Raw genomic sequence first — 27743 nt, 5'->3', positions numbered from 1 at the left:
CTGCAATCTAGGAAGTTTATCATGTTATTGTTTTGTCAGGCTTCGGGGTTGTTCCAGATGGGTGTATGCATGGGATTAATGAAGACTGAAGATTTTTAAAAACTCCCACCATGCTGTCATAGATGAGCCAACATTAATGCTTTTAAAGCATATGTGTCATTTGATGTTTCAGCTACTGAATGGTAGCACTGAAATCTCTATTTTTACATAGTTTTACCTAGAATTATTTTATTCCTCAATTATTTTCATTAAATATATTTTATGAATATTTAATTTTCCAGTCTGAATAAAAGTCCCTGAAAGTTTTGTTTATTCTTTGAGGCTCCAGTACTGTGTTCTGAGCACATATGGGTTTTCTTTTTTCTTTTTTTAACTGGTTAGCTAGAAATCAACCTGATTTGTTCCCATGTTCAAAATTTGGCAAGTGCCGTCTTTGTCCTAACAATCGAGTTCTGTTTCATTCTTTTTTTTGGTTTGTTTTAAATCAATAATTTCATTTGATTTTAGTTTTGCCTTGTGTATTAAGCTCAGCATTTCCTGTTCCTGGGAGAAAACATAGGCTTTGTCTAAGGATTTAATTGTTTCTTCTAATTGTTACCCTAACACAAGAGGAAGGTTAAGTGCTTGATGATCAGTTGAACTCTTAGGAGACTAAAATAATGTTGTGCATGTTTCTTATCTCATCCAACTAAAAGCTCCACCCTAAAATGTGTGGATTAGATTGAAATCTCTGATTATTTACTTCAAATTACTCTTAGAAACTACAATAGCTCATCCAATTAATTAAGCTGCTCTTGAATGTAACATTGTAATGTTTATCCAGTTTGCTTTGAGCTTTGCAAATGTGACATTATGACTAGGAGCTGAGCCCCCATAAAACAGAGCACCATTCCCTGGTTAATACAACCAGGGAAGGGTGCTGGGGTTGCTGTAGAGCTATCAGTCCACATAGAGCCAGTATTGTGCGAAAAAGTGATTTTCTGTATTTAAACTGCTTTAAATAACTTGTTGGCCTATAACAGGGGTCCTTAATCCCAGTCCACAAGGGCTGGTGTCCCTGCAGGTTTTAGATCTCACCTTGGGTCAACACACCTGAATCACATGATTAGGTCATTACCAGGCCTCTGGAGAACTTCAGGACATGTTGAGAAGATAATTTATCCATTTAAATCAGCTGTGTTGGATCAAGGACACATCTAAAACCTGCAGGGACACTGGCCCTCGTGGACTGGGATTGGGGATCCCTGGCCTATAATATGTGAAACATGTCAAATGAATCCCTTGTGAATGATATTAAGCCACAAACAGCATTCCTGTTACAAAGGAAAAGTCCCAGTTTTTAGCACAACACCCATTTTACCTCTGACTGCATAAATATATGACAGAAAAATAATGAAAAATCACAACAGGTCAGCTTTTAATGTAGCAAATGATCACATCTGAGAAGCTTTCAATAAATAACTTGATCATTTTCTGTAAGTTAACTCAGTTGTTTAATTGCCCACTTCAATAAAATTAAAAAAAAAAAAAAAAAAAAAAAAAAGACAACACAGAACGAGACCATGTTTTAATCTTAGTTCATTTTTGGTTTTGCACTACGTCTCCATGTTTCTCCAAAGACTTCCATCACTCGTTTTAGTGTCACATAAGCCTCACAACATCAAGTATTGAGAGAGGATGAGCCCTGGGCAACTATAGAGGACCCGCATTCATCTCTGACCCCGATATGATTGTTGAAGTGCTAAAGACCTGGATGCAAATCAGCGGAGCTCTGCTTGAGTCATTCTGGATTCCCAGGCAGAGCTCACCTTTCAGTGTGAAGTGTGTCTGAAGAGGGGAAAAATTATAAGAGGAAGAAGTGCTCATCAGACTCCTAGTAACTCACACTTGAGTGCAGTTGATTTCTGCATAACTGGGGGAGATTCTGATGTGGGAAAACATGAAGCATAAAGCGCTATGACTCCGATTCGTTTATTTTGGCCCATGTTTGACTAGAATATTCAAGAAGAAAAAAAACAAAACAAAAAAACAAAAAAACAAAAAAACTCAGGGGTCACTTAACACTTTGCACTTCACATTTTTAAACACATTAAAATGAATTTGTGTCAGTTACTCTGCTGTACAGTCAAAAGAACTACAAGCCTTGTCAAATCATCACATTAGCGGGGCAACAAAATTCTGCTTTCTCAGGAGGGGGATTATTAACTTTTTAAATCAAACGAGCTCCGAAAAGCAAGAAGCATCTCAAGACCCACATCTTGTTCTCTTTTGCTCTCCACGGCTGGTCCTCCAGTCAGAAATACATAAAAACAGCATTTACAATATCCATATGTACAAATACAGAATGTATACACACGCACTCAGACACATACAGTCAGGAAAAATCAAAGGACGTAATTTAGATCTGTTTTTTTTTTTTTTTTTAATCATGTGTGAGGAGACCAAACTGCTGCTTTTCAATCCTGCATATTGATTTATTCTGCCCCCTTTTGTTAACCGTGCACCTCACACTCTTTAAAGTAGCTGATGTGGGCATGAAAAACAACCTAACCGGCCCATTTTCCCCCAAACACACAGGGAACTACAAGGAACAAGTGGTCCGACAACGGCACGCGCCCCGAGGTGTAGGGCAGCTCCGACTACAGACAGCTTCACAGTGCGAAGGCAGTTTTTGTTAAGACAAATGTTTAGAAGAAGAAGAAAAAAAACCCAACAAAACACAAAAGCATCCCACAGGGCCGCTTCTGTCTGTCGCCAATTCTACGACAACGTCTCCTCCCTGTATTCTAACCCCTCTCACACCCTTCCTCTCTGTGCTTCAGGAAAACCCACTTTCCTAAAGACTGCTCCACCCAGCTTTCTTCTTCTGCAACACTGGACACCAAAAGACGAATAAGATCTCGCGACGTAGCTCACCCTGATCATGTAATACTGCCTCTTTATGCTCTCTGTGCATCCATCTACAGCTGTGTGCACACTGGGAGGGCTTACTCGCCTTGGGGGACAGGCGCTGCACTACTTTCCAGTGAACTTCTTGCATAAATAAAGAGCAGGTGGAGGAGAGGGGTCCTGAAGTGATCTGATATAGTGAGGAAGAGAAAAATCAAACTTCTGTATTCATGGTCTCAAACACAAACCTCCCTCTACCCCCTCCGGTTAGAAAATGGAACGCGAGTGTGTGTCTGTGGCTCGAGTTAAGTGTGCGAGTTGTGTTTGCCATTTTGTTTTTTTGTTTAATGCGCCCCTCCCTCTCAGACATCAATAATCACTTGTGTGTCCGCCACCAGGTCTGCGTCACACGCTTAGCAGCCAGAAGAAGAAGAAGATGGCGACGAACAGGAATAGAGAGTCTTGCCAGTTGTTATTGCCGTTGTTGCCATTGCCGTTGCCGTTGCCATTGCCGTTGCCCTGGTGGTCACCGACGTACTGATCTACAGGAAGAGGAGAAGGATTGTGAAGTTTAGTATAGCTGTGAGTGTTCATAGTTTGTTCCTTGGGGAATTTTCCTTGTGCACCTCTGGATTGCATCCAGTTCTGGAGCAATTTTCAGGTTGCTCCTGCTCTGATCATTTCCTGTGCCAAACTGACTCTGAGCCCACATGTCTTTAGTCGTTTTCTTCTCCGTTCTAGATCTATTTTAACGGCCTGATCTGAGTTTTAGTTTTGTTTTTTGTTTTTTGTTTTTTTTTTTCTTTTGGGGGGGGGGGGGGGGGGGGGTAGTAGACTGATGCAGTTTTCCCATTGATAAAACGCGATGTGCACTGGAACATTTTGACCTCTAGAGGGCAGTGTTACTGCATGCTCACACAGCAAATTTCACATTCATGGTACAAACTCCTTAGTGGAAGATTTTGCCACTAAAAATAAATAAATGTATAGCTTTCTAACTCCAACTTCTGAAAAAAGAAAAAAAGTGTTCATTTGTATTCTTTTTGCTCCTGTGGTAGAAACGACCTTCCATACATCAGCACAAGAGAGACTGTGCTGACCCCCAGCAAAGAGAGACTGATGGGAAACAGTTTTCACTATAATGCTGGTCAATTTAAATTTAAAATAGAATCTATTACAAGTATCTGGAGATGAGTGACGGAGAAAACACGTGCTTTAAAATGAAACTATACTAAATCTAAGATGGAAAATTAAAGACCAATTAAACAGGTCCAGCAGTGAAACGTGGAGAAATAACAAGGAAGAAACTTTTAGGGTTTTAATCGTGGCTTAGGGGATTAATGCTGCTTAAAACCAATCATTTAGCACACTGATAACCTGAGGGCTTCAGACTCGCAGTCTTGTAATTATTCACACTGATGAGTCAATTTATTCAGGCCTGACTACGGATTTGCTAATGCTTGCATGTCCTACAACTATCATACGCATTCATGTGTAAATCCAAGGAAGAAAATCCAAACATCATTTTTGGATTTGCTAAAATTCTTTTGAGCTGGACTTTTACTAAACACACAGGCTCCTACAGGCACACAGAGAGCCTTGTTATACACTCAGTTTGAATGAATACAAAAGCACAATAATTAATATCTGTTAACGACAAAACTTTATATTATTTTTATTTATATCTCTAGGCTGATATTTTCTGGGGTTCAGCTGTAATAGCAGAAGACTTTATTTCCTTTGTTTACCTGCTCTGTGGAAGGGGTCATTGGCGTTGAAGACTGTCGTGAAGAAGCCGAAGGGGAACGCTCCGATGCCGAAAGACATGTGGAAGCCGGTGTCCCCGAAACCGCGGAACATCTGAGCGAAGAGAGAAACCCGGCAAAGAAGCTTTAATATAAGCTAAACTCAGCTTTTTATTTAAAAACCAGTGTGAAAATATAAACCAACTCACCCCGCCTCTGCTCTCAGGCTCTGTTCTCTGCCCCTGAGGCCGGGGTGGAGTTTTCAACCTGAGACAGCAGAAACAGTCACAAACAGACAGAAGCTAACAACCAAAAAAGACACACACACACCGAAGACTCTGCTCACCTGGGGTCCTCCTGGCTGGAGCTCCCTCTGCCGTACAGCGGGATTACCTTCTCTCTGCTGATGCCCGCCTTGCACACGGGACACTGCTGTCGGCTTGGCCGCGTCTCCAACCACTGATGAGGAGGAGCAGAGCAAGGAGAAGGATGTCAAAATGATTGCAATACACGTCACACAAACCGATCTTTATTTGCCGATTCAAGAGTGGAACCTAAGTGACGCTACCCACTGCATTTTCTAAAACTTTATTTACAGCAAGAGATGTGAAGCACAACATGTTTACAGTGGTGAGCGGTGAAGGAAGTGGCAGTAAGAGGAGGCATTAAGTACATTAGCATCTTTAAGCTGCATTAAATCAACCGACAGGTGCAGCTTCCACACTGAGCTTACATCATCACCCTGAACTGATTGTGCTGATTACAGGCCTCCTCTCAGGACTGTGGACCTTCACTGAGGTCTTCCTCGCTGTGCTGTTAGTTTGACCCCCTTAAAATGAAGCCAATAATAATCCTGAGCTAAATGCTAGGAGCCCTTACAGACTGCTTCAGCACAAAAAGCCCCACCCACCTGCTGTCTGAACCTTGTGGAGGGCAGCCAATCAAAAAGAAGTTTACTTAAATGGAAATCAGCTTATTTAAGAAAGCTGAGGAGCCTCGTCAAGTTCCAGTATAATATAAATAATCATAATTTTGAGCTGTGAGTCAGGTACACTTTAAAAACAAATATCACAATTTTCAATATTGAAATTAAATGACCTTGAACTGCTTAATCAAGTCTCTAAAAACCCTGTAAAAACACACTACAGGAAGTATGAAACACTCACCTGATGAAGACAGGGCCAGCTGTAAAGAGCGAGAAAAGAAAAGATTAATTTACATTCTCACAACAGCATCTTTCAGTTAAAATAACAGACAAACCTGCTCCTCAAAGGTGGCTGATTAAAATGCTCCCTATTGTTTGCATTAATTGGCTTCATCTGTTTTCAAGACTGCGGGCCAGGCCAACCTGCTGCTGCATTGTGGGAGGGCAGGATGCAGGTTTGGGGAGATGCCCCAACACTGAGGTATTTTCAAGACAAACAGTTCTCAAGTGCTGAATATTTCTTCATATTAACAGCTTATAGCTACTTCAAGGCAAACAACAGAAACCGTTTTTGTCACTTTGTGTCATCCACACAAAATGACCAACCTTGAATAAGAAAAAACATATTTACAGCCTGGTACAAAAAACTAGTTGGTGGCTGCTGACAGAGGTGGATGTGCAAATACAGTAACTTTTGGCTTATGCATCCATCTTTTATATATGATCTGCACCACTGACATTCTGTCTCATTGGATACCAAAAAAAACAAAACAAAAAAACCCCCCTATAAATAGACCAAACTACCCACAGCAGACCTCAGCAAAGATAAGAGTCCTGGTGCACTTACATTAAATCACAGTCAATATATTTAAGTTAATAGCGTGAGTTCTTACTTGAAACTTATTCAGCTGATAAATTAAAAAAGTTGTTTAAAATATTGACCAGCTGTTTGTGACCTGATCAACATATTATACCATTAAAGATTTAAAAACAAAAACAAATTACTAAAAGTCTGATTTTCAACTTTCAATGCACCAAACTGCAGTTATCAAAACTACACAAAGCCCATAACTGTGTTTTTTGGGTTTCTTTCTGGCCTAATTCATGTGAGCACACCGCAGACAAATATTAAACCTATTGTTCATTTTCTTATTTACTGTCACAGTGGTGGATGTTCATATTAAACATGGGCAAAGGTTAAAATAACGAGGTCAGTGTTGTGCTGTGACTTTTACTGAAACGCAAGCTGAGAAAATGAACAGGAGATTGTCCAGTAATGGTTTCCCATTACTGTTACAGATCACACAGGTTTATCCACAAAGGACAGAAGCAAACCGTAAGAAAAGCTGCTGGGCTCTCAGCTTGACAAACTTAAACTATTTTTACAATGACATGGACAAGCCTGTGAAATGAAGAGGTGCTTCAGATTCCACTTGAAGCAAAGTTAAACCCGCTTCCAGAGACAACAGGAAACTGTGGCCACAAGATGCCAGATTTAAAGGATGTTGCAAACAGCAATGAGAGATGCTGTTTGAGATGAAAAGAGGGAGATCAGTTTCACTTCACTGTGCAAGCAGTGCTTTCCTTGCTTGCCCTGCTGGAACAGCACTCGCATTCCTCTAACCCCATTCATCTACTGTTTTAACCTTCTGTTTGTCAGAGGTAGCCAATCAGAAGAAACTTAGATTAGTTGGTTTAAAGATTTCAAGAATAAAAAGTATAAAACTTAAAATTTCTCCTTGAAGTGAGCAGAACATTTTTCCACTGGCAATATTTATAAAGAAAACACAATCAACAGATTTAACTGTACCTTAAGTGTGCTAGAAAGGTGAAAACAAATTTCTGTGGTTAAAGTTTCCTCTAAGTGCCTCAACTGTTTTCTGTTTGTAAATCCTTTCTAAACGCCAGAGATTCTTTGTCAGATAAACTGATAACGTTAAGTAACTAGTGCAGTAGTACTTATATAATTCTTTTCTACTCTAACCCCAGTCATGCAGGGGAACAGGCAGGGCTTGTTTTTGACACCATAACAATTACGTAACATTCACCGCATCAGGTGAGCCCAAGTCCACAACTTAATGTGAACAAACTAACAACCAGCAGAGCCAATCCATAACACAAAACCCTGTGTTAATCTGCAAATCTTTACACACATGCTCAGACTTTCACAGCACGTCTCAGTGTGTACATTGCTTTAATACCAGCTATCAGATTGCTGCTGAGAATGGCTTTCTCGTGGCTACCAACAGCTGAACAAAGTGCAAAGCCAAAGTTAATAAAACAAACCTATCAGCTCTGACTAAGCATGTGGGCACACGTTTAGACAACCTGAAACTAGCTGCTTAATATCCAGTAAGTGGCAATGAAGCCAGAATGCAGACTATATGCCTCCTTACGGTACCACAGACTCAAGTGACGTCACTTGAGTCATTTTATAACATTAAAACAAGAATGCAGCAATTAACAAAACAAAAACCCTACTTTGTGACAGCGGGAAGGAAAAACCTTTCAACAGGAAGAAACCTCTGTCAGAACCAGGCTGACCAGAACCAGGCTGGGCTGAGGGGAGCGGGACAGGACAAAAAACGCACTGTGGAAAAGAGCCAGAGATTAATAATAATCCAATAATCCGTACGGCTCATTCCATGTAAAATTAACTTAATTTGGAAGACGTTTCCATCTTATCTCAATAGAAAACTGCGTCAGGCTGAACAGCAAGTAAACCAACTAATCCTGAGGCTCTGATTTTTCATAGTAGCGTTGTTTTTGTAAAGACTCTTGCGAAACCTTGTCCACACCTCACCAGATAAAGCCAGAAATTTCTGCTCTCTTGTTAAGAACGTGTTCGAGTCTGATCTATGCTTGTCATTAACCACTTTTAAGTTAACCATAAGCGTCAATAAAGAAAGCATAGGACAGTTATGTTATCCACATGAGTCACATCACATTAGTGAGCCTGAATAATCAAACACAGCAGAAACATCAAATAGAGAACTGCTTCCATATCTGTCAGGCTCCAACCTAACCAACATCTTTTATCAATCCTGCCATATTATACTGCACACCTGATTTGCATGCAAGCTTTTGTTTTTATGCTTCATTTCTACACTGTTTACACTGAACAATGTGACCTATAAGCAGAATCAATAATTGCACTGCTGTTGATAAAAGATCATCAATCACTTTCTAAGCAGTAACTGTAAAATATCAATATCTACAATATATAACTATTTTCAAAAGATCCAGCACTGCTTTACAGCACATTAGCCTATTCCCGGAAAACATTTCAAAGTCACGTTTACTGCTGGGAGTGTGCAACAAACCACAAACACACCGATTTAAAAACAGCCTCATTTCAGCCCCCAGAGATGGATGATGCACTGGTTTTCATCGCAAAGAATAAGACTGTCCACAAACATCTCAAGATACAGGCGACCAAAAAAAAATCCTAAGAACCACTTGTTGCATGACATGATCGAGGAAGTGAAAATAATACCTGATGCAGAAGAGAATCTCTGAATACACGCAGGTCAAACCTTTAGTCTAACGAGTGTTCATTTCAGTATTTGGATGATAGTCAGAGTTAGGTGTAGCATGAAAGCAAGGCTCCATCTTGCTTTGCATCAACAGTTTAAGCTCCTGGTGGTTTGATGGAGTGGAGGATATTTTATTGGTACGCTTGGTATCAACTGAGCATCATTTAAACACCCCTGTCTACCTGAGTATAGTTACTGACCATGTCCAACCATTTATGACTACAGTGCACCATTTTCTGATGGCTGCTTCCAGCAGTTTAACACACCATGTCACAAACCTCAGATCATCTTAAACTGATTTCTTGAACATAACAATTAGCTCACTGCACTCAAATGGACTCCACAGTCATCAGATCTCAGAGCACCTTTGAGATGTGATGGAACAGGAGACTCTCATCATAATATGAGCAGGAACTGTGTGATGCTATCATATCAATATGGAGCAGCACATTGTTCGATATATGCCACGAAGAATTTAGACAGATCTGAAGGCAAAAAGGGGTCCAACTCCTAAAAGTAACCAATGAGTGTAGATTTATGTAGTGATTAAAAGTTGGTGGTTCCCAAAAGAGGGTTTGGGATGTCTCCAGTCAGATTAAGGAAAACCTAAATGTAACTATTTTATAATCATACCTTTATGTCAAACTCTTTAAGGTTTTAAATATCTCAACTGAAACGCGGGATTCTTTTCAGAGGCTTACTGGATAATATTAATGAGCATATTTATTTTTTTGATACATTTCTAATTCTAACTTGATGAGCTCTCATCCTGGAGGAGCAAATTCATTTGCTCTGCAGCCTGTGTGGACGACAAGTATGCTCGAGTGTGCGCTCACTCTGGGACTGTAAAGATGTCACACGCTCATTAACCTTGAAGTGTTAAAAGGAAATTAACATCTCTCACACATAAATCTGGAAGCTGCACAATGTATAAACTAGCAGGAGTATACCGATGGAGAATCGGCCACACACAGTCAGAATGAATGCTCGGCTGATCAGGTGAAAGGCTGGGAGTTTCGTGTGGTTAAAAAAGATTAGATGTAGGCTTGCAGCGCTGATGCAACTTTAATCTAAAGGTGTTCTTCTATCCTTGCTGACGGTTTCATCATCGCCGTTTCATCAGGACTTCAGAGAGCAGAGGGAGACACGAGTAACACGGCAACTAAATTACATCAGCACGTAACGAGGGAGCCTAAACACAACGCTGTAAGGCAACTGTGCCCCTAACTGTAGGGTTGTTTCTACTGATTAACAGAAAAGGTTACTGATAAACAAAAAAAAGTTCAACCAAACTAAATTAAGCCTGACAAAGCCGGGCGAAGAGTGAGTTTGGTCCTTTTGGAAGGACCAAAATAGACAAACCCGCACCAGAATTGTGTAATGATTAGTAAGGTTCTTGTATTTCACATCATGCAATTTGTGCGAAACACTGTCGCCTCACAGCAAGAAGGTTCTAGGTTTGAATCCACTGGCAGCCGGAGCCTTCCTGTGTTGAATCTGCACGTTCTTCCTGTGTTTGGGTAGGTTCGGCTTCCTCCTACAGTCCAAAAAACATGCATGTGGCCATGGAGGAGTCGTAGATAAAGTGCTTGAAGTCTATACAATATGTATGTATGCAAGTATGTACGCTTAGCTGGGGTTTGTAGTCTAAATGAGCTCTTAAAGGCCTTTTTAAAACTACAAGCCACATTTACCCTCCTCCCCACACATGCAATGTTTCATTCTATGCCTTTAGGTTTATCAGGGTTTCTGGTTCAGTCACCTGCAGACTGGAGAAGCCAGTGGTAGCTGGTCTGCTCTAGTTCTTGCCTGCTTAGATTTTGCAACCCTATCAGAATTTTCATTTCAAATAAAAGACAAAATAAAAAGTTAAATTACAGGTTGCTCCCATCCTGCGGATGAGATGATATGATGGATCTTGGACAGTTAAAACACGTCTGTTTTTATTTTCATGTTTGCTGCTGAGCTTTTCTCCACCCAGCAAACGCCTCACCTGTGAAACCGAGAAAACAAACATCACAAACATGTCACTGTGTAAGCCCACACAGGTCTCTGTTGCCAAAACACACTCATCCAGCCTTTGTGACTTAAAACTACAAACAGGTGCCCTCTACGCTTTGACATCAGCTACAGTTCTGCTGGAAACGATTAGGATGACCTTCGGATTGGCCCTAATCCCACATTAACCTCAGCCAAGAGTCACAACTCATGAATGAAGCCACCACATCACTGAGCGTGTGTAAATATTCAACACAGAGTGGACTGAAGGTTGAGCCTTGTGCAAAGCCAGAGCCAACAGTGATGGAACAAACTAGAATTACAGCTGTTACCCAACACCTACTTTCAGTCTTTGATAAAACTTGTCAGCTATGTTGTTTTCTAATCTCAGGATTCTGGCTCAGCGAGGCCATAGCTACAAGGCGTTTTCACTGCCCATTATGTGCATTCAGCATATTGTGAACCTGATCTGAAAGCTGCCCATGATCAGCAGGGAGGTGGAACACAGAAGTTGATGTGTCACCGATCAAACCAGGCGCCAACTGCAGCTGTGACCTCTGACTAGGGCTGGGTGGTCTGACCAAAAACTTGCATCACAGACTTTTTAACGACTCGTGTGGTTTCACAGTACGCACTTATCTTGGTCTGTTAAATCAGACATGAAACACTGAGAACTGATAATAATCCAGCTATGAAACTGCTCATCAGCTGAGAGTCTGCGCTTCAATCCCAGACTGATTAATTTGAAATCCACTGTGGTGGTGTACATCTGCTGATTCCAGAAACTTTATTCCCTTAAAAGACATGAGATCACTCTTTAAGGCATTAAAAAGGCGGCTTAGTTCACGGGTTAAATAAAGTTCAGCTACATACTGAAGACAAACACCCTTCACAGAGTTATCTAATAGTCTCTTATCCCGTTCACAACCGACTGATTACCGGAGCGTCGAGGGGCGTGATTCCGCCGTTAGAAACAACCCAAAAGAAGGCCTAACAGGCGGCTAAACAAACCACACTAAGTCCGTGTTTGCGAAACAAATGAAACCAGCACGTACCAGAACAGGTGTCCGCACAGACTGATGACGGCGTCCCTGGCAGTGTCCAAGCAAATGTTGCACTCGAAGGTGGCTCGATCCCGCTCCCGTTCGCTCTCCCCGCTGCCGCCACCCGAACCGTCGCGGTCGTTGCTGCTCTCCCCGGCCGGGAACCCTCCTCTGCTGGCCGGCCCGCCGTCACTCGAGAACCGGTGATCCGCGGCCGCCATAGTGTTTATTTTCCAAACGAAGAAAGAAACGAAGCGAGCCAACCCGCAGCGGCCAGACCCGAGCTAACGTTAGCTATCAGCGGTAACGGTTGCTGCTGTCACCGACCGAGCCGAGGCTGCTGTCTCTGCCCGAGAGACGACTTCCGTTTCCGGGAGAAACAGGACGCGTGGGGCGGGCCTAATTTAAACACCACCGCCACCATAATAATAATAATAATAATAATAATAATAATAATAATAATAATAATAATAATAATAAGAAGAAGAAGAAGAAGAAGAAGAAGAAGAAGAATTACTGACACGTACACCTTCGTCTCTAGCCAATCCTCATTTCGTTTGTGGTAGGAAAATAGAAGCGATTTATTGAAACATGACAAAAACAAACAAAAAGAATCGCTTAATAGCTCTTTGGGAAACACAACATTCTGGCAAAAATGCCATTTTATTTCCGTCAAACTCTTATTTTTTGGCATTTTTCATAGACTCGGCTAAGGAAATTGTAATAAACTTTGTTGGGCTGTGAATAGCAACGTTATATGTAGGCACAACACTGGTTCATCCTTTTTTATCCTTGAATGATTCATAGCTCAGTGTTAAGTGGCTTAACTCACAGAAAACGTTCCTCTGAAAATAGTCAGGTAAGGACTGAAATTAAAAAATAAATAAATAAACAGCTGCTTACACCACTTTAAAAATCACAAGAAAGTCTGGCTCCATAGAAGTAAAATATAAAGATATGAGTAGTGACTCGAGACTGTTGCACAGCATAAAAAATGTAAACTCTAACGCCACAACAACAAAAACATTATTTATTCACTTTTACTGTTTAATGAACTTCATGAAAATAGGAAGAATATTTGCTCCTCAGAGAAAAATAATTAATAGCGACAGGCTGGAGGTCAACATACAAGAAAGAAAGAAAGAAAGAAAGAAAGAAAGAAAGAAAGAAAGAAAGAAAGAAAGCGGGAACATTAGTCCTACATGTTGTTTCCAGTCGGACAGTTGAGGGGCACCGACCGTAAGCGTGTTGTGTACAGCGCACATGCTGTGTTTGATAATTCTAACGTTAACAGTATTTTCACGGTTAACGCGCGTCACTGACGGTTGTTTGTGTTTTAATACGCGCTCTTTCATCACTGGCCCGCCGCCATGAAGATTAAGCGGCAGAAACAAGCCAAGAAGACGATCAGTTTCTACAAATACAACTTCGGCTTCAGGGAACCCTTCCAAATCCTCATCGATGGAACTTTCTGTCAAGCGGCCTTGAAGAACAAGATTCAGATCAAAGAGCAGATGCCCAAATACCTAATGGGAGAGGTGCAGTTGTGCACCACCAGGTGAGTGTATTCACCTCTGAGCACCCCCCTCCTCCCCACCCACTACCCCCGGTCACTTTTTGGCACAACACCGTCATCATACACCTTTTAATAATATGTCCACGTGTTCACGTTCAGCTGTGCGCTGAAGGAGCTCGAGACGCTTGGAAAACAGCTGTACGGGGCCAAGATCATCCTGCAGAGGTTTCAGGTCAGGAAGTGTCCGCATTTCAAGGAGCCGGTCTCAGCATCAGAGTGTCTGCTGTCCATGCTGGAAGAGACCAACTCGCACCACTACTTCGTTGCCACACAGGTAAATAATGAGATGAAAGTGGGAAAATATTTTTGAAAGCCAGCTTTGGGTGCTCCGATAAACTCGATTCCCAAAAAAACATAATGGAGCGATTTGCATTTTCTACCCAGAGTTGAACATAGAAAACGTAGAAAATGCTTAAATTGATTCCTTTTACTCTTTTGTGAAAACATATTGGCTTATTTCGAATTTGATGGCAGCAACAAGTCTCAAAATTTTTTACAGGGACATGTTTTGTGTGTATCATGCCCTGTTCTTTTGACAACAGCCTGTAAACATCTGGGTACCGAGGAGATGGGCTGCTGAAAACTTGTTTTCATTCTTGTCTGATTTGGGATTATAACTGCTCAGTGGAGCAGATGACAGATAAGTTACAAATATCTCCTTGGTCTCATTGTGTCTTCAGGACCACACAGTCACCACGGGGCTGAAGAAAATTCCAGGAGTTCCTCTGCTTTACATCATCCTCAACACCATTGTGCTGGACAAGCCCAGCCAGGCGTCCCTCAACCACGTCCAGGCCGTCCAGCTGGGAGAGCTGGTCAGCCCGGCCCAGCAACAGAGTATCCGGACCCTGAAGGAGGAGCAGGGAATTGGCCAGAAGGACGGAGAAAGGCGTGGGAAGAAGAGGAAGAGGAAACAGTCCAACCCCAACCCGCTGAGCTGCCTGAAGAAAAAGAAGAAAGGAGTCCCGACACCTCCGCTGAAGAAGACAGAGCAGGAGGGGAAGAGGAAGAGAAGCCGACACAAGAAACGAAAAGTGGAGGCAGGAGATGGCACAGCTGCCCCAGCAGCTGCTAATACATAAAACAGCAGGAAGACAGAGACTTCAACCTTCTCCATTCACCTGATTTATAGGTTTACTTTTTGATATGACTGCAGAGGAAAAAAAACGTTTATTACATAATATTTTAAAAATGCCATTTTGTAGTGTTATTTGTTTTATTTTGAAAAACCTTACAGGTAAGGGAATGAAACTGTTCTCAGACAACATCTTTATGATTTCTTTTATACAAAATCAAAAAATCAGGTTTCGTTACAGGCACATAGTTTAAAATATAAGATGCACTCAGACATTAAACAGTTTACCCTTTTTCTTTTTTTTAGATGGAAGGGGATATCAAAAACAATGCATTTAGCTGTCTCTGGACACACTAACTTGTTTCCACTGTTGATATTTCGTGCAGATTAAATTTAAGCTGCAGTATTTTCTCATACCACGATGACTTGCAGCAACAAAAGTCCATCCAGTTTCCATCTGATCCTGTCATCCAGCCATTCTAGAGATTAATAATGAAATCTGCTTTTAAATGAAAAAACAATTCATTCTCTTTAGCTGCTATACAGCAATACAACAATAAATTAATACTATCAAAAGTGACACAGAGCACAACAACTTAATTGTCTTAATAAACAAGACAGTGCATCACTGTATCCATATACAATAAGGACACTGAGTAAAGTGAATCTGACCTCAAGTTATTTTAAGGATTTGAAAAAAAGTAACATGGCAATGAAAAGAAATTTCACACAAATTGGACTTGATTCAAATATTTCAGGATAGCATGCAAGTATAGCAGACCACTCATGTTTTTATCTATAGGCTGAGGTCCCGAAGCTAGGTTTTATTAAACTGTGTCCCAAATCCACAGCACATAGTAACAAGGTCCAAGACAACGTGATGAAAAGTCTCAATATTTCATATTTTATACTAACAGGCAATGATGGAGAAAACTTAATTCCTTCCAAGTTTAGAGAGGAAGCAGCAGGAGTTGTTAAAGGTGTTCCCAGAACTGTTTTATCAGAATTTTAAATCTGAATCAGGAAAAGTGTGCATAATCACGATGCGCTGAAAAAACAGGTGATTTTTACCCCTTAACCTGAAGGTTGATGGGGTTTTGTTATCCCCTGGTCAGGCAGGCGGGCCTCAGACAGCGTGAACATGAGAAAAAGGCGATATAAGATTTTCAAATTGATGCCACAGATTTCTTTACTAAAAAAAAGTTAGAATTTTGGTGAAATTTACTGAAAATTAACACAATTTAAATTGTTTAAATAGACCTTTGACAATAAACAATGAAGTTTAATCACTGTTTTGTCACTTTTACTGTCTTTCCCAATGCCGGTAAGAACACACCTTGAGTAAGAGAACAGCCATAAATTAACGGTGCATAAATTATGCTCACTTTTAATGTTTCCGTCATGACCCTCCTGACACAAATCCTTCCAGAGGATTTGTGTCAGGAGGCTGATAGCCATCACTATTTTTAAGTTTGCACAATCCTCGAATCCTGCTTAGAAATTAGTATGTTGTGTGGATTTGGGTCATGTCTATTTTTTTTTTTTTTTACTGACAGCAACAGCAACAACAACTTAGAGTCTGTAATACTTAAAGTGCTACTCTACAGCTGTATAATGATTAGCTGCTGGTTGAGTCTGTAGAGAACTACTATAATAACTGTTTAAATGTACTCTTGGAAACAGTGCATGCTCCTTCTTCCTAATATGATGGTGAGAGACTTCAGAAGTAAACCTTCACCTGCAGTAGTGAGAAAAATGGAAGTAACATGTTTGACTGATTGTAAACAAATCATTACACTGGACTCCTTCACTTTGGTGAGACGGCAGCAAACAATGAGATGCAGGTGATCCTTTACAGTGATTGGGATATAAAGTGAGTAAATAATAAATATGTTCATTGTTTGAGTTCCAACTACGTTAGTCAGACCCACTTCCACTGAACCACCACTGCTTCACATCTAAATGATGCAAAAATGAAACCATTTCATAAACAAAACAATCTCAGCATACTTAAATAAGACTTGTGTTAAACTAACAGATAGTGCTGCTGACTAAAAGTACTGACCTCCGAGCAGTTTTTTTCTTTAAAAGATTAAAAGGAATGGGTTTTTTAGACGATGTGGAAGCGAGGACCCGGCGTAGCGATGATATCACTGTAAGGCTCCTCCTGGACAAGCTCCACTGCCTGCTGCTTCTTCAAGACCAGAAAGCTGTAGAACTTGGCAGCTGCCTGCTTCCTGTTGTTGTTCCTGCACAGATCCAGCAGGCTGACCGACTGGGCACCGGTTTTAGCCATCACCCTCTGTGATGCAGTGACAAAGAGTGTGAGCAAGAGGAAGCCTGTCATTTTGCATACTTTGATATGGAAATGGATTTTAAGCTTATGCAAGGTACATCTACTTATCCGATGCCAGTCGGTAGTCTTAATATTACCTGATGCTGTGGAAATCTGCAAATATATTGAGTGTGGAGCTTGCCTCTGGCATAAAAAATGCTATCCACAAGCGAAACTGTCGGGCTATTACCTAAAAGTTTTATAATATAAGATAATAACCCAAAATCTCAACTGAGCTCTGCCTGAGGTCAGACTCACAGGCCTGACCTCACACACTCACGTTGCAGTTTGGCACAGACTTCAGTTCTGTATGAAAAACTTTATTATTGTATTAGTGTGTCTGTATTTATAACCAAACCAATTAACCAGCATCCCATCCTCTCATCCAAATATGGGGAAAAAAACCCTAAAGTTAAAGTTTCACAATGTAGATTTCAAAAATCCAACAGGATAGCATCCTGATTGTGTCTATGGCCACAATCCTAAATTCTCTAAGTCATCTGTAAAATCACAGCTGTGGCTGATTTAAACAAAATAAGTCATAAAAACTTGTATTGGTGGTCTTTTGACATAATAATCAAACTGAATCTGTGAAATGAATTTTTATTTTATGTTATGCACTTTAAGATGTTTCATGTTAACTCCTTGTGAGTTTAGTTGGACTGTGTCATGTTTTACATCTTAATTTTAAATCTAAAAAAACAAACTTGACACCATTAGACTAGAAACAATTCCACTTCAGAGAGGATTCCTATGGTTTTCTACTGCACATGAGTATATTTTGGGGAAAAAAGGTAAAATAAAAGCACATAAGTTGTTTCTTCATACAACGAGATGTCAGTCTCCCTTCTTAAAGCACGCAGAAACATCCAGGGTGTCTCAGTGTGTGGATCTGAGTTCAGATATTTCTATAAGTTGTACCAACAACTTATCACTCTGCTGTTTTCTTATCTGGTAAGATGAGATGACATACATACCTGGAGACCATGAAGCATTTGCTGGGTTCTTTTATTCCACCTCCTCTCCTCCTGGTCCTGGTCTCCTCCCTGCGCCTCCTCCTCCTGACATAAATACACATAAATCCTTATACCAACTTACAGATAAATAAACTACATAAAAATGAGGTTGCTTATTTACTCTGAATAAATGAAAAAGGTGTGCGAAAAGTGAAGAAGCAAGGTTTGGGAATCTTTATCTCACCTCTTCATCAGAGTCCTCATCATTCTTCTTCTTGTCCTTGTCGGTGAGCAGGTCCAGTTCTATCAGCTGGCTGATGTTGGTGGTGGTTGTTTCCTCCGGGGGTACCTCCACAGTGGATGCCTCGAGCTGTTGGGGTGCATTAGATGGTCTGGACCCCTGCTGTTGCTGTTGCTGCTGCTGCTGCTGCTGTTGGTCCAAGGCCCCCATCTGGAGTGAGGAGGGGTCAGAGGACACATCAGAGAGACAGAGAAAGCACAATGTGACAAACTCTGAAAAACATGTACTCACAGGGAGGGCTGGCTCTGTGTCCTGGGCCTTGCGTTTCAGGCCTCGTTGGGAGGATGGAGGTGGCATGACCGACTCATCCAGGGTTGTCCTGCTCCCCTCTACAGCTGAAGTCTGCAGCACGCTGGCCTCTTCCATGATGGTCTGGTCTGGAAAAAATCAAGAACATATTTTGTGCTACCTCAAATGAACACTGGTGGGAAAACCAGTGGGAAAATATTTTCACAGACTGTATGTAAAAGATGAATGTAACATAGTCCAAATATAAGATGTAATGAATGATGGGGCAGATCTTACTGTGGAACATGTTTCAGTTTAGCTTATTTCTATAGAGCTCTTATCTTTGTTCTAGATGTCTTGTTCATGCATTTGTATAAATTTTGTTATTAAACGCTTGCATTTCACATTAGTCTTTACCGCCTGTCTTATTTTACATTTGTTTTCTTAAAACACTTTGCAATGTATGTATGTGAGAAATAATATTTAAATAAAACTGCAAATAGAGACCATAATTTACTAAATTAATTTCAGTTTGAGGCACTTTATGTTTACTTCATTTTTCAGACTTTTGAAGCTATTCTATCTTTTATATGGAGTCTGTTTCTTACCCATGATGTCTCTCTGTTGGTGGCCTGTTGTTTCCTCTCTTGGCACTTCTGGGTTCTCCAGATCTTTGAGAAACTCATCCAGACTGTCAGCTTCTCCACCTTTCCTCCTCTTCCTCAGTTCATCTGGGACTAATGGTGTCAGGCATCTTGTAAACATCTAGTGAGGGTAAACATAGAGTCAGTGTTTGTAATGTGTGTCGCCGTGACCACTAAAACACTGTGCACAAATGTCCCTGAATGACATCCGTTACCTTGAGCAGTCTGGCGTTCCATAGAGGTTGAGCTGGAAGGGAGAAAAGCTTCTCAACTCCTCCCGTCTCCTTCCACATCATCAGTTTCTTTGTGGGCGGAGCCAGATCCAGGGTTGTGACAATGTCGGAGTAATCAGAAAGCTGTGCACGAATAGTTTTACTATCCAACTCCTTCACGCTGTCTACAATCAGCTTCCTCTTACGCTTTGCCTTGGTCTCCTTCACTGTAGATCAGGAAGACAAGGGCTCATTTTTAGTGCTTAACCTCAGGTAGAGCAAGTCATCTGCTAATTGGAAGGTTGGTGGTTCGATCCCTAGCTGCTCCAGTCTGCATGCCAAATATCCTTGTGCAAGATACTAACTAACTGCTCACAGATGCATCCATTGGAGCTATGAATGTGTGTGAATGTGAATGAGGCAAGTTGTGCAAAGTGCTCAGATAGAGAAAGGTGCTATATAACAACCGGTCCATTTACCATTTCATTGTAGAAACAGGAGTTTTATTATCTTGCTGATCTGGTGCATTTCAGAGCATTTGAGTTTTTGTTTTAAAATCAGTTTTAAGTTAGTTTCCAAAATAGATAAGTGTATTTCAGTTTAGTTTTCATTCGTTTGAGTGTTAGCTTTACTCTTTTTAATTATTATAATATGAAGGCTATTTGTCAGAAGCAAAATTTAAGATACTGTCCAAAACAACATGAACCATTTGAAATCAAATCACATTTTTAATGTTGCTGACATGTGAGGCACTTTGCACCGTGCCTAACATCACACACGTCATGACAGATTAGTCTGCTGAGTGTGAATAACTGGAATGTGGTCACGCTTTGCTCCGGTCAACTGGTTAAATGCCGGCTGACTCTGACATGTATAACCGCTCATTTTCTAGATCACAGCACAACAGAATCATGCTCATTAGCACGGCTTTCATCTTTCTTACGTTCCATCTTCATTAGTTATTTTTTCTGTTACAGAGAGCGAGAGAGCTGCTGAGTAATTAGAAACAAAACAAAAACAAAATTAGCTGGATTACCTGTGATGTCGATGGGCTCCAGGGCGAAGGTTTCTTCCTCGTTGTGGACCAGAGTAGTTTGCTCTGCCTGGTCAGTCATAGCTGGTAGGGGCTCTGTTGGGCCTGAGTCCGGACTATCTGGGGCTCCCGCTAACACCACACACATACACATCATATTAGATCTGCATTTCATTATAATGACACAACTACATTGTAATTTTAACTCTCCGTAACATACCACACTCTAGCTAAAGACTAAAAAATATTATATTTTAGCCCTGAGGAATTTGTGAAACTGACCTGAGAGAGCATCAAAGTCATCGTCATCGTCTCCATGGTCCTGAGGCATCATCACACTCTCTGTGATGGCAGGAGGGTCGTCAAAGATGCCGCCTCCATCCTCGTTACTCAGCAGCTTGTCCACTACACAGAAATACAAGAAAAGAAAAAGTACACTTTTTCATCCACTAGCCAGACGAAAACAGCGTCATCTACAGATGTCATTGAGTAAATAAAATAATCTGTTTTTAAATTTAGTGTTAGCTCTTACCCAGCATTCCTCCCTCATTGCTCTCCATGGGGTTGTCTCCAAAGTCATCCTTGTACTGGTCATCATATTCCAAATGGTTGGACTTATCGGCCATCTGGTTAGCACCACCCTCAGCCTCCAGTAGCAAGTTCGAAGCTGATGCTCCCATAATGTCTACCTCAAACGCGCTCTCCTCTCGCATCATTTCCCGGTCATCCATCCCAAAGTCGGCTGCATGAAAAAACAGTGAGGAAGTCAAGGAATCAGCCTTGAAACAAAGTGTCACTAAAATACTGAAATGTGGTTTTACATTGGTGTTTGGATGTTGGTGTTTAATTGATCAAATCCTACATAAAGATAAAAAAAACCCCAAAAAACAAAGTACCGAAATCATTGTCCTGCAGCAGGTTGAGGTTGCCCACCTCCTCTCTCATGGTGATCTCCTCCACTCTGCTCTGGTTCAAGTTGAACTGCTGAGCTACATCAATGTCACTGTGCAAAACACAACACACTGTCATTTAAATGCTGTTGTTAATATATTTTGGGACTCTGAGGGGGTGGCTAAGCATGTGGGCCGTGTACAATACAGACAACAAGTTTACGCTACCTTACGCGACACCATTTTTATTTAATGGCTGTGATCTGCACAGTTTATTTTGTACAACAACTTTGTTCTTTGTAGTCTTATTCTGCATTGTGCTCTCTCAGGAAGACTGTAGGACTCACTCTAAGTCTGGCAGTGGCTGGTCAAAATCATGAAACTCCTCGGGCAGAGTGATAGCGTTGTACGCTGCTTCTCTGTTCTCCTCTGGAAGATCCACCACACCTGAAACAACACGAGGTAGAAAAGCAGCTTTAGTGTATGTGACACATGCGTAGTTAGCATGTGCATCTAAAGTAACAGAGGCTCTTTCAGGGCCCTAACTGCTGCTGTATGAGTATGTATTTAATATGGTTTTTGGAAAGCCTAGTTTTGATTTATCTGCTGTTCCCAACCTGGTCTAAATGCCATCTTGATCTTGATGAAGGCCTCATTACAGTCTGCCAGCAGGTATTTGGCCTTCCTGTGGTAGATTCGCACCACCCCCAGCAGCAGATGCCCTGAAGTCCGTAAAGCCATTTTTACCTGTAAAAAAACAAAGACATACATTTAGTAATACAGTAACTTCTGTCTTCTACATAAACTGTGTCACTTCTTCCACATGTGGGAAGCAAAAAAGCAGTCTGTCTCACAACCGATGAGTTCTATATAAATGAAATTAACAAGTCTGTACTATAAAGAAATCCTGAGAGAAAATTAAACCAGAATAATATATAAAAAAAAAAAAAAAAACCCCAATAAGGGCCTACAATGTAATTATAGGATGACTACATGAAGGTAGACACTGAAACCTAATAAGAAACAGCCACATTTTACAGCAGGGATTGACCAATGTGGCTTTTTCAGGGCTAATACCAACTATTAGCAATCAAGGAGACCGATAACCAATTTATGGAACTAATAAAGAGTGTTGCAGGTTCTATTTACATGCAGTAATGGGGTAATCACTTTATCACATGGGAGCGGTTAGAAAAAAAACACACAAAAACTGTGTACCAGGAACTTCATGGCATGGTTTTCAATGGCAGAGCAGCTACTGTAAGGTTAATTGATAGGTGCCCCAGTGCCAAATAGTAATATCAAATACTATATATAGAAATTAATTGCATGTCACTGCAACAAAGTTTATTATTCAGGATTTTTAGAGTAATAAGGAAACTTGTCACTAAGGAAAGAGCACAACTTCAGCAATTTCTGCTGCCTGAACTCTGTTTCTTTAATTCACTGTAGCTGCTTCAGACTGACAGATTTTAGTGGAAACTGTGTTAAAAAATGGAAAATCCCTAGTGTACAGTAATCAAAGTCTGTTGGAGTTAGCTGTGGTAGCCTGAGAAATAACCTTGGGTGAGATGATGCTCTCCACGCTGCTCTCCAAATTGCACTCAAAAACATGTGCCTTGGTCAGCTTCTTGTCCCAGTGGGCCGCCAGCCAGATTTTAGCCAGCGGCCCACGTTTGCTGAGGACAAAGTGTGCGTAAAACATCGTCTCGATGCCTTCTCACCACAAGGGAAAGGGGAAGTGGGGGATGCGTCAGGCCTAGAGAGAAAGAAAAAAAACAAAGAGAGAAACAGTACAGTGCACATGACTGAAATCACCACTATGAAGGGGTAAACTATGTGGGGATGTTGAAAAGAAAACAACTGATTGGGTTATCGTGATAAGCATATAACAAGGTGCAAACTGATTAACTGAGACTTTTTGAAACCACCGCCTGTGATTGGAGCAGTCCCAGTGTCACACAGAGTGCAGATACAGACTGCAGAGGCATATCATCTAACCTGCATGCATAAAATCCAGAGAAGGCAGAGAATGAGCTGCTCATTTTATCGCTCTCATTTACATCCATCAGCCAGACAGTTTTTCTTCTGTTAGTTAAGTTTTGCTAATATTAGTTCAGGGGAAAAAGCCTGAACCCGATAGCCTGCTGCCACCTGACTGCATAGATCAGAGACTATCTCACAAAAAAACCACACTGCTTTCAACTTTGTGACAGTGTGTCTAATGTAGTGGTATACAACACTGGGGCTCCACAATGTAGAGTACTTTCCCTGTTCCTTTTAATCCTTTACAAACTGGACTTCAGATACAACATGGACAGTTGTTGTTGTTGTTGGGTATATATCAGAAGGGGACAACTTGGAATACAGGGAGGTTATTACCAATTTCACTGAATGGTGTGCAAAAAAAAACAGTTTTTGAATAAACTCCAGCAAGACAATGGTGACTGACTTCCTCTGCAAGGTGATACAGTTTACACCAGTAAACATTCAAGGCCTGGAGATTAAGACTGTGTCAGCTTACAAATACTTGCATGTTAATCTTAATAGCAAAGTGGATTGGTCACATAATATAGATGTCCTGTATAAGAAAGGCTAAAATCGTCTTAGGCCCTTTGTTGTGTTCAGGATGCCGTTAAGGACCTTCTGGGACACTGTGGTAGCTCTTTAATCTTCTATGCTGTGGTCTGCTGGGGATGGAGGAACTCAGAGAAAAAAGACTAAAAAAAAACTTGTGAGGAGCCCTGGCTTTGTTGAGGGCTGCTCCTTGGACTACACTAAGGAGCTGGGTGAGAGAGTAAACTTTCAACATAAGACTTTACAGTACAGTCAAATTAAAGAAATGCACTGATCTGTGCAATAATTTAATATTGTATAATAATATAAACAATAATATTCATACTTTAACACTGGTTTCTCCTAAATATTTTACTTATGTGTGTGTATATTTTAAGTAATAGGTAATACTTGGACACAAACAACAGTAGAACCTTATTTTACATGTTTAAAATTTGATAAGATATTTATCAAATCATTTCCATGAATTTAGTGAATTATTTTAGCAAAATCCCTCATTTGGATCAACTCAACTAGCAAAAATATTTGTCACTGCTGAGGGAAAACTGTAAACTTTTATTTAATGTCTTTTATATTAATTACTAATTTGTAATAATAAACAAACAAACAAAACAGTGATAGCCACTCGAGCGATTGGGACTCTATAATTATTAAGGATCTGTAATATAAAGGATGTCAATTTCATTTTACATAGTAGGCCAAAATTGGGACATATTATAGGCTAACAGCTCATTTACAACAGTTTAAATACAAGAAAATATTTTTGGACAAATATCAGAAATCACTTTGTCACTTTATGTCTGGGCAATGTGTCATCGCAGATAATTTTACAGTAAACGCAACATTTTAACAAAGGAGCAGTAGTGTTATTTATCCTAATTGGCCCCTTTTATTTATGGCTAATTATATAGCCTGTTAGGTGTATACCCGCACTTTACCGTGGATACTGTAGAAATGACCTGCAGCTACACCGTTAGCCAGGACAGTCATGATACTGAAGGATGTAATGATTTAATAATAGAAACAACATGCAGCACCTGCAGGATGACTCCAATCAAAGTGCTGGCCCAAATGCAGATGTTATACTGTTATTACCGGGAAACACAGCGACCCTGTAACCGCAGACAGAAGAAGACCGGGCAGGTTTTATTTGACCGTTTTAAATGAGATGTCCGTTACATCGTTGACGCTCCCTGCATCCCAACAGGTGATGCTGCAGATAAGCTAGTATTAGCAGCTGTCTTTCAAAAGCACCGCGACGCTAGCCCCGTTTTCTCTCTTTTATTTATTTATTTTATTTTTTTAATTATCCACACAAATCTAATCTTCTGCTTACGCTAGACATAAAATACTCACCGGTTAGCCGTCTGGCGCGTTTCTGTTTTTGCCGGCCGTGCCGTCGCTGCCGTTGGTTGGGGGTTATTTTTTTCCCCGGTACCCCTCCGCCTCCTCTTCCACTAAAACAAACAAGATGGCGTCCCGTCCCCGTCGGAGAGGCAGGACGCTCTGAGAGCTCAGCAGGATGCAGACGGTGGTGCTGATGAGGGCAAAGAGAGGGAGGGAGGGAGATGCTCCGTTATCTGTGTGCCGCATTCAGATCCTTTACATCCTATATGATGTTTATAAAACATCATCAAACTTGTAATGATTCTTTTTCGTCAATAACAACACAAGAACATTAAACTTTTTCTGTCTTTACTAAGACATTTCCATCATTAATAAGAAGCTCACTCTCCATATTTACTTTTAAGGAAATAGTATTGGGTTTTGTGTTTAATCATTTTTGTTTTCTCTGGTCTTTTTAAAATAACAAGTGAAAAAAAAGTTGATTTTAGATTAGAGATTAGATGAAACTTTATTAATCCCTCGGGTGGGTTCCTCCGGGAAATTCAGTTTCCAGTAGCAAAGCACCAAAAGAAGTTGCATGTTACAGATACATTAAGGGGAATGAGAGTAAGGATATAAGCATAAATACACCACATATACACATATACACATATATAGATACAGAATATACAATATGGATAAATAGGATTGCACATTTGAGTGAGTATATTGCACAGTGATTATTGCACAGTCGAATATAAGCAATAAAGACAAAACAAAAAACAAATATTGCAAATATTGCACAGTGTAGAAAAGCACCTACAGCTCAGTTGTTCCCGCCCTCCCTTGTCCCCCTGTTTCTCCTCCCTCCCCTGTCCAGTGAGGAGTTAAACAGTTTGATGGCGTGTGGGACAAAGGAGTTTTTAAGTCTGTTGGTTTTTGACTTTGGGAGAAGCAGCCTGTCGCTGAATAGGCTCCTCTGATTGTTTACGACCGTGTGCAGAGGATGCCCGGCATTGTTCATAATGTCCATCAGTTTCTTTAAGGTCCTCTTCTCTGCCCCTGTCACCAGAGTGTCCAGCTTCATGCCGACCACAGAGCCCGCCTTCCTGATTAGTTTCTCCAGCCTGGATGAGTCCTTCTTTGCTGTGCTGCTCCCCCAGCACACCACGCCATAGAAAAGTACTCCTTTTGTTTTCATATATACATATCTGTAACTGTAACATACTTGAAAAGCATCCCATGTGAACATTTCATTATCATTTTAAATTGGTCTATGTAGCATTATTATCAACTATTATCATCATTATTATCAACCATCAGTGCAATTTATTGATCTTGAAGGCGAGGTTAAAGTTCAAATGTGACATTGTATGTTAAATCTTCATAAGCTATGCTCTATATGTTAATAATTATGCACATCACACTTGTAAGAATAATATTTTCTCATTCATAAGATGTTTTGTCAATTTTTGACCAATAAATCGTTAAGTTGGCCTTGAAGTCCTCAGTGAATTTTACCTGCCTAATTTTAACTAATTGTTAACATGATCCCACTAATAAAACCCTACAATGTTTTATTAGAATTCATTCAAAACTTTCTGAGCTATCATGTTTACAGACAGAATGACACACACATGATCTACACTGACAACATGTTGAAAAAGAGTATGATTTCTTTCTTTCACTGTGTTTTAAAGCACTTTGTTACATTAAGAGCTGCTTTGCTCCACACTCATACAGCGGTCCCGTTAGGGCTGCAGTAATTTTGCTCTTGTGACACTTGGACAGCTCAGCTGACAGCAGATGTGAGCTCTGCACTCCCTCGGGCTGCTGCAGCACGCTCGATCACACATATCGGGGAAAAGGAAAATGAGTTAGTCACATGTTGTCTCAGGTCAGGCACATGAATCAGAGTTAGTTTAAGATCAGTTTACAAATACAGGGATTTAGCTTCTGTGTGTGTCCTTTTTTCTTTCAAGTTTGTCATGTGACTTTCTGCAAATAGCTGAAGGTACCAGCAGGAGGCAGTAGCTGAAAGATTAAGGCAGATTTTTACTTGTAAATGTTGCAGTTTTTCAGAAGCAGAAAAGATCACCTGACTGTGCAGAATACAGCTAATGAAGTAACAATAAAGCAGTGTGTTTGCTTTAATAATTTCAGTAATAATAATGCCATATCTTTTAAAAGAAATGGTCCAAATCCAACTCCTTTGAGCTGTCTGAAAAATTCAGATTTAAATTTTATGGAAAATTGTCTAGATATCTTAGTGTTTAAATGACACTTAAATCATACTTATTTTCCATCTGTGAAATCACAGTTAAACAGTCTGCACAGGATGACTTAAGTTTTTCAATTCATTACAACGATTTATCTATTTTTGATGGATATCCTTAAAACTTAATGTTCTGCCTAGTCAAGTCGAAATAAAGGCGTTTTTGTGTTTTGAATCCA

The 27743-nt window shown here is 40.5% G+C and overlaps 3 protein-coding genes across 4 annotated transcripts; 1 reads left to right on the top strand and 2 right to left on the bottom strand.

Moving 5' to 3' along the window:
* Positions 1-1553: 1553 nt before the first annotated feature.
* On the bottom strand, positions 1554-12499 carry rnf5 (ring finger protein 5). The gene is made up of 6 exons (XM_085261728.1): positions 12149-12499; positions 5801-5819; positions 4981-5093; positions 4844-4901; positions 4638-4749; positions 1554-3431 (listed from the first exon to the last, which is right to left on the bottom strand). Exons 1-6 carry the CDS (start codon positions 12355-12357, stop codon positions 3295-3297), a joined length of 648 nt encoding a protein of 215 aa, XP_085117854.1. The 5' UTR covers positions 12358-12499; the 3' UTR covers positions 1554-3294.
* Positions 12500-12634: 135 nt separating this feature from the next.
* utp23 (UTP23 small subunit processome component) lies at positions 12635-16076 on the top strand. The gene is made up of 3 exons (XM_085261896.1): positions 12635-13694; positions 13812-13986; positions 14393-16076. The coding sequence occupies exons 1-3, from the start codon at positions 13507-13509 to the stop codon at positions 14792-14794; spliced, it is 765 nt and encodes a 254-aa protein (XP_085118022.1). The 5' UTR covers positions 12635-13506; the 3' UTR covers positions 14795-16076.
* On the bottom strand, positions 14910-25477 carry rad21b (RAD21 cohesin complex component b). 2 transcript variants are annotated; one of them, XM_085261895.1, is made up of 15 exons: positions 25320-25477; positions 22948-23145; positions 22004-22133; positions 21734-21833; positions 21393-21499; positions 21029-21238; positions 20779-20901; positions 20500-20628; positions 19467-19690; positions 19216-19372; positions 18611-18756; positions 18323-18529; positions 18100-18183; positions 16853-17089; positions 14910-15266 (listed from the first exon to the last, which is right to left on the bottom strand). In XM_085261895.1, the coding sequence occupies exons 2-14, from the start codon at positions 23089-23091 to the stop codon at positions 16898-16900; spliced, it is 1953 nt and encodes a 650-aa protein (XP_085118021.1). In that variant the 5' UTR covers positions 23092-23145; positions 25320-25477; the 3' UTR covers positions 14910-15266; positions 16853-16897. The 2 variants fall into 2 exon arrangements, with proteins under 2 accessions (XP_085118021.1, XP_085118020.1); XM_085261894.1 differs by having other exon boundaries at positions 14910-17089.
* Positions 25478-27743: the final 2266 nt, after the last annotated feature.

Source organism: Mchenga conophoros, linkage group LG22 (genome assembly GCF_057382185.1).
Source record: "Mchenga conophoros isolate Kocher_MC1m ecotype Shallow Benthic linkage group LG22, M_conophoros_male_GT1.1, whole genome shotgun sequence".
In the NCBI taxonomy this organism is placed as follows: Eukaryota; Metazoa; Chordata; class Actinopteri; order Cichliformes; family Cichlidae; genus Mchenga; species Mchenga conophoros.
Note: the sequence above shows the minus strand (reverse complement) of the source record. Positions and strands in the feature narration are given on the sequence as shown.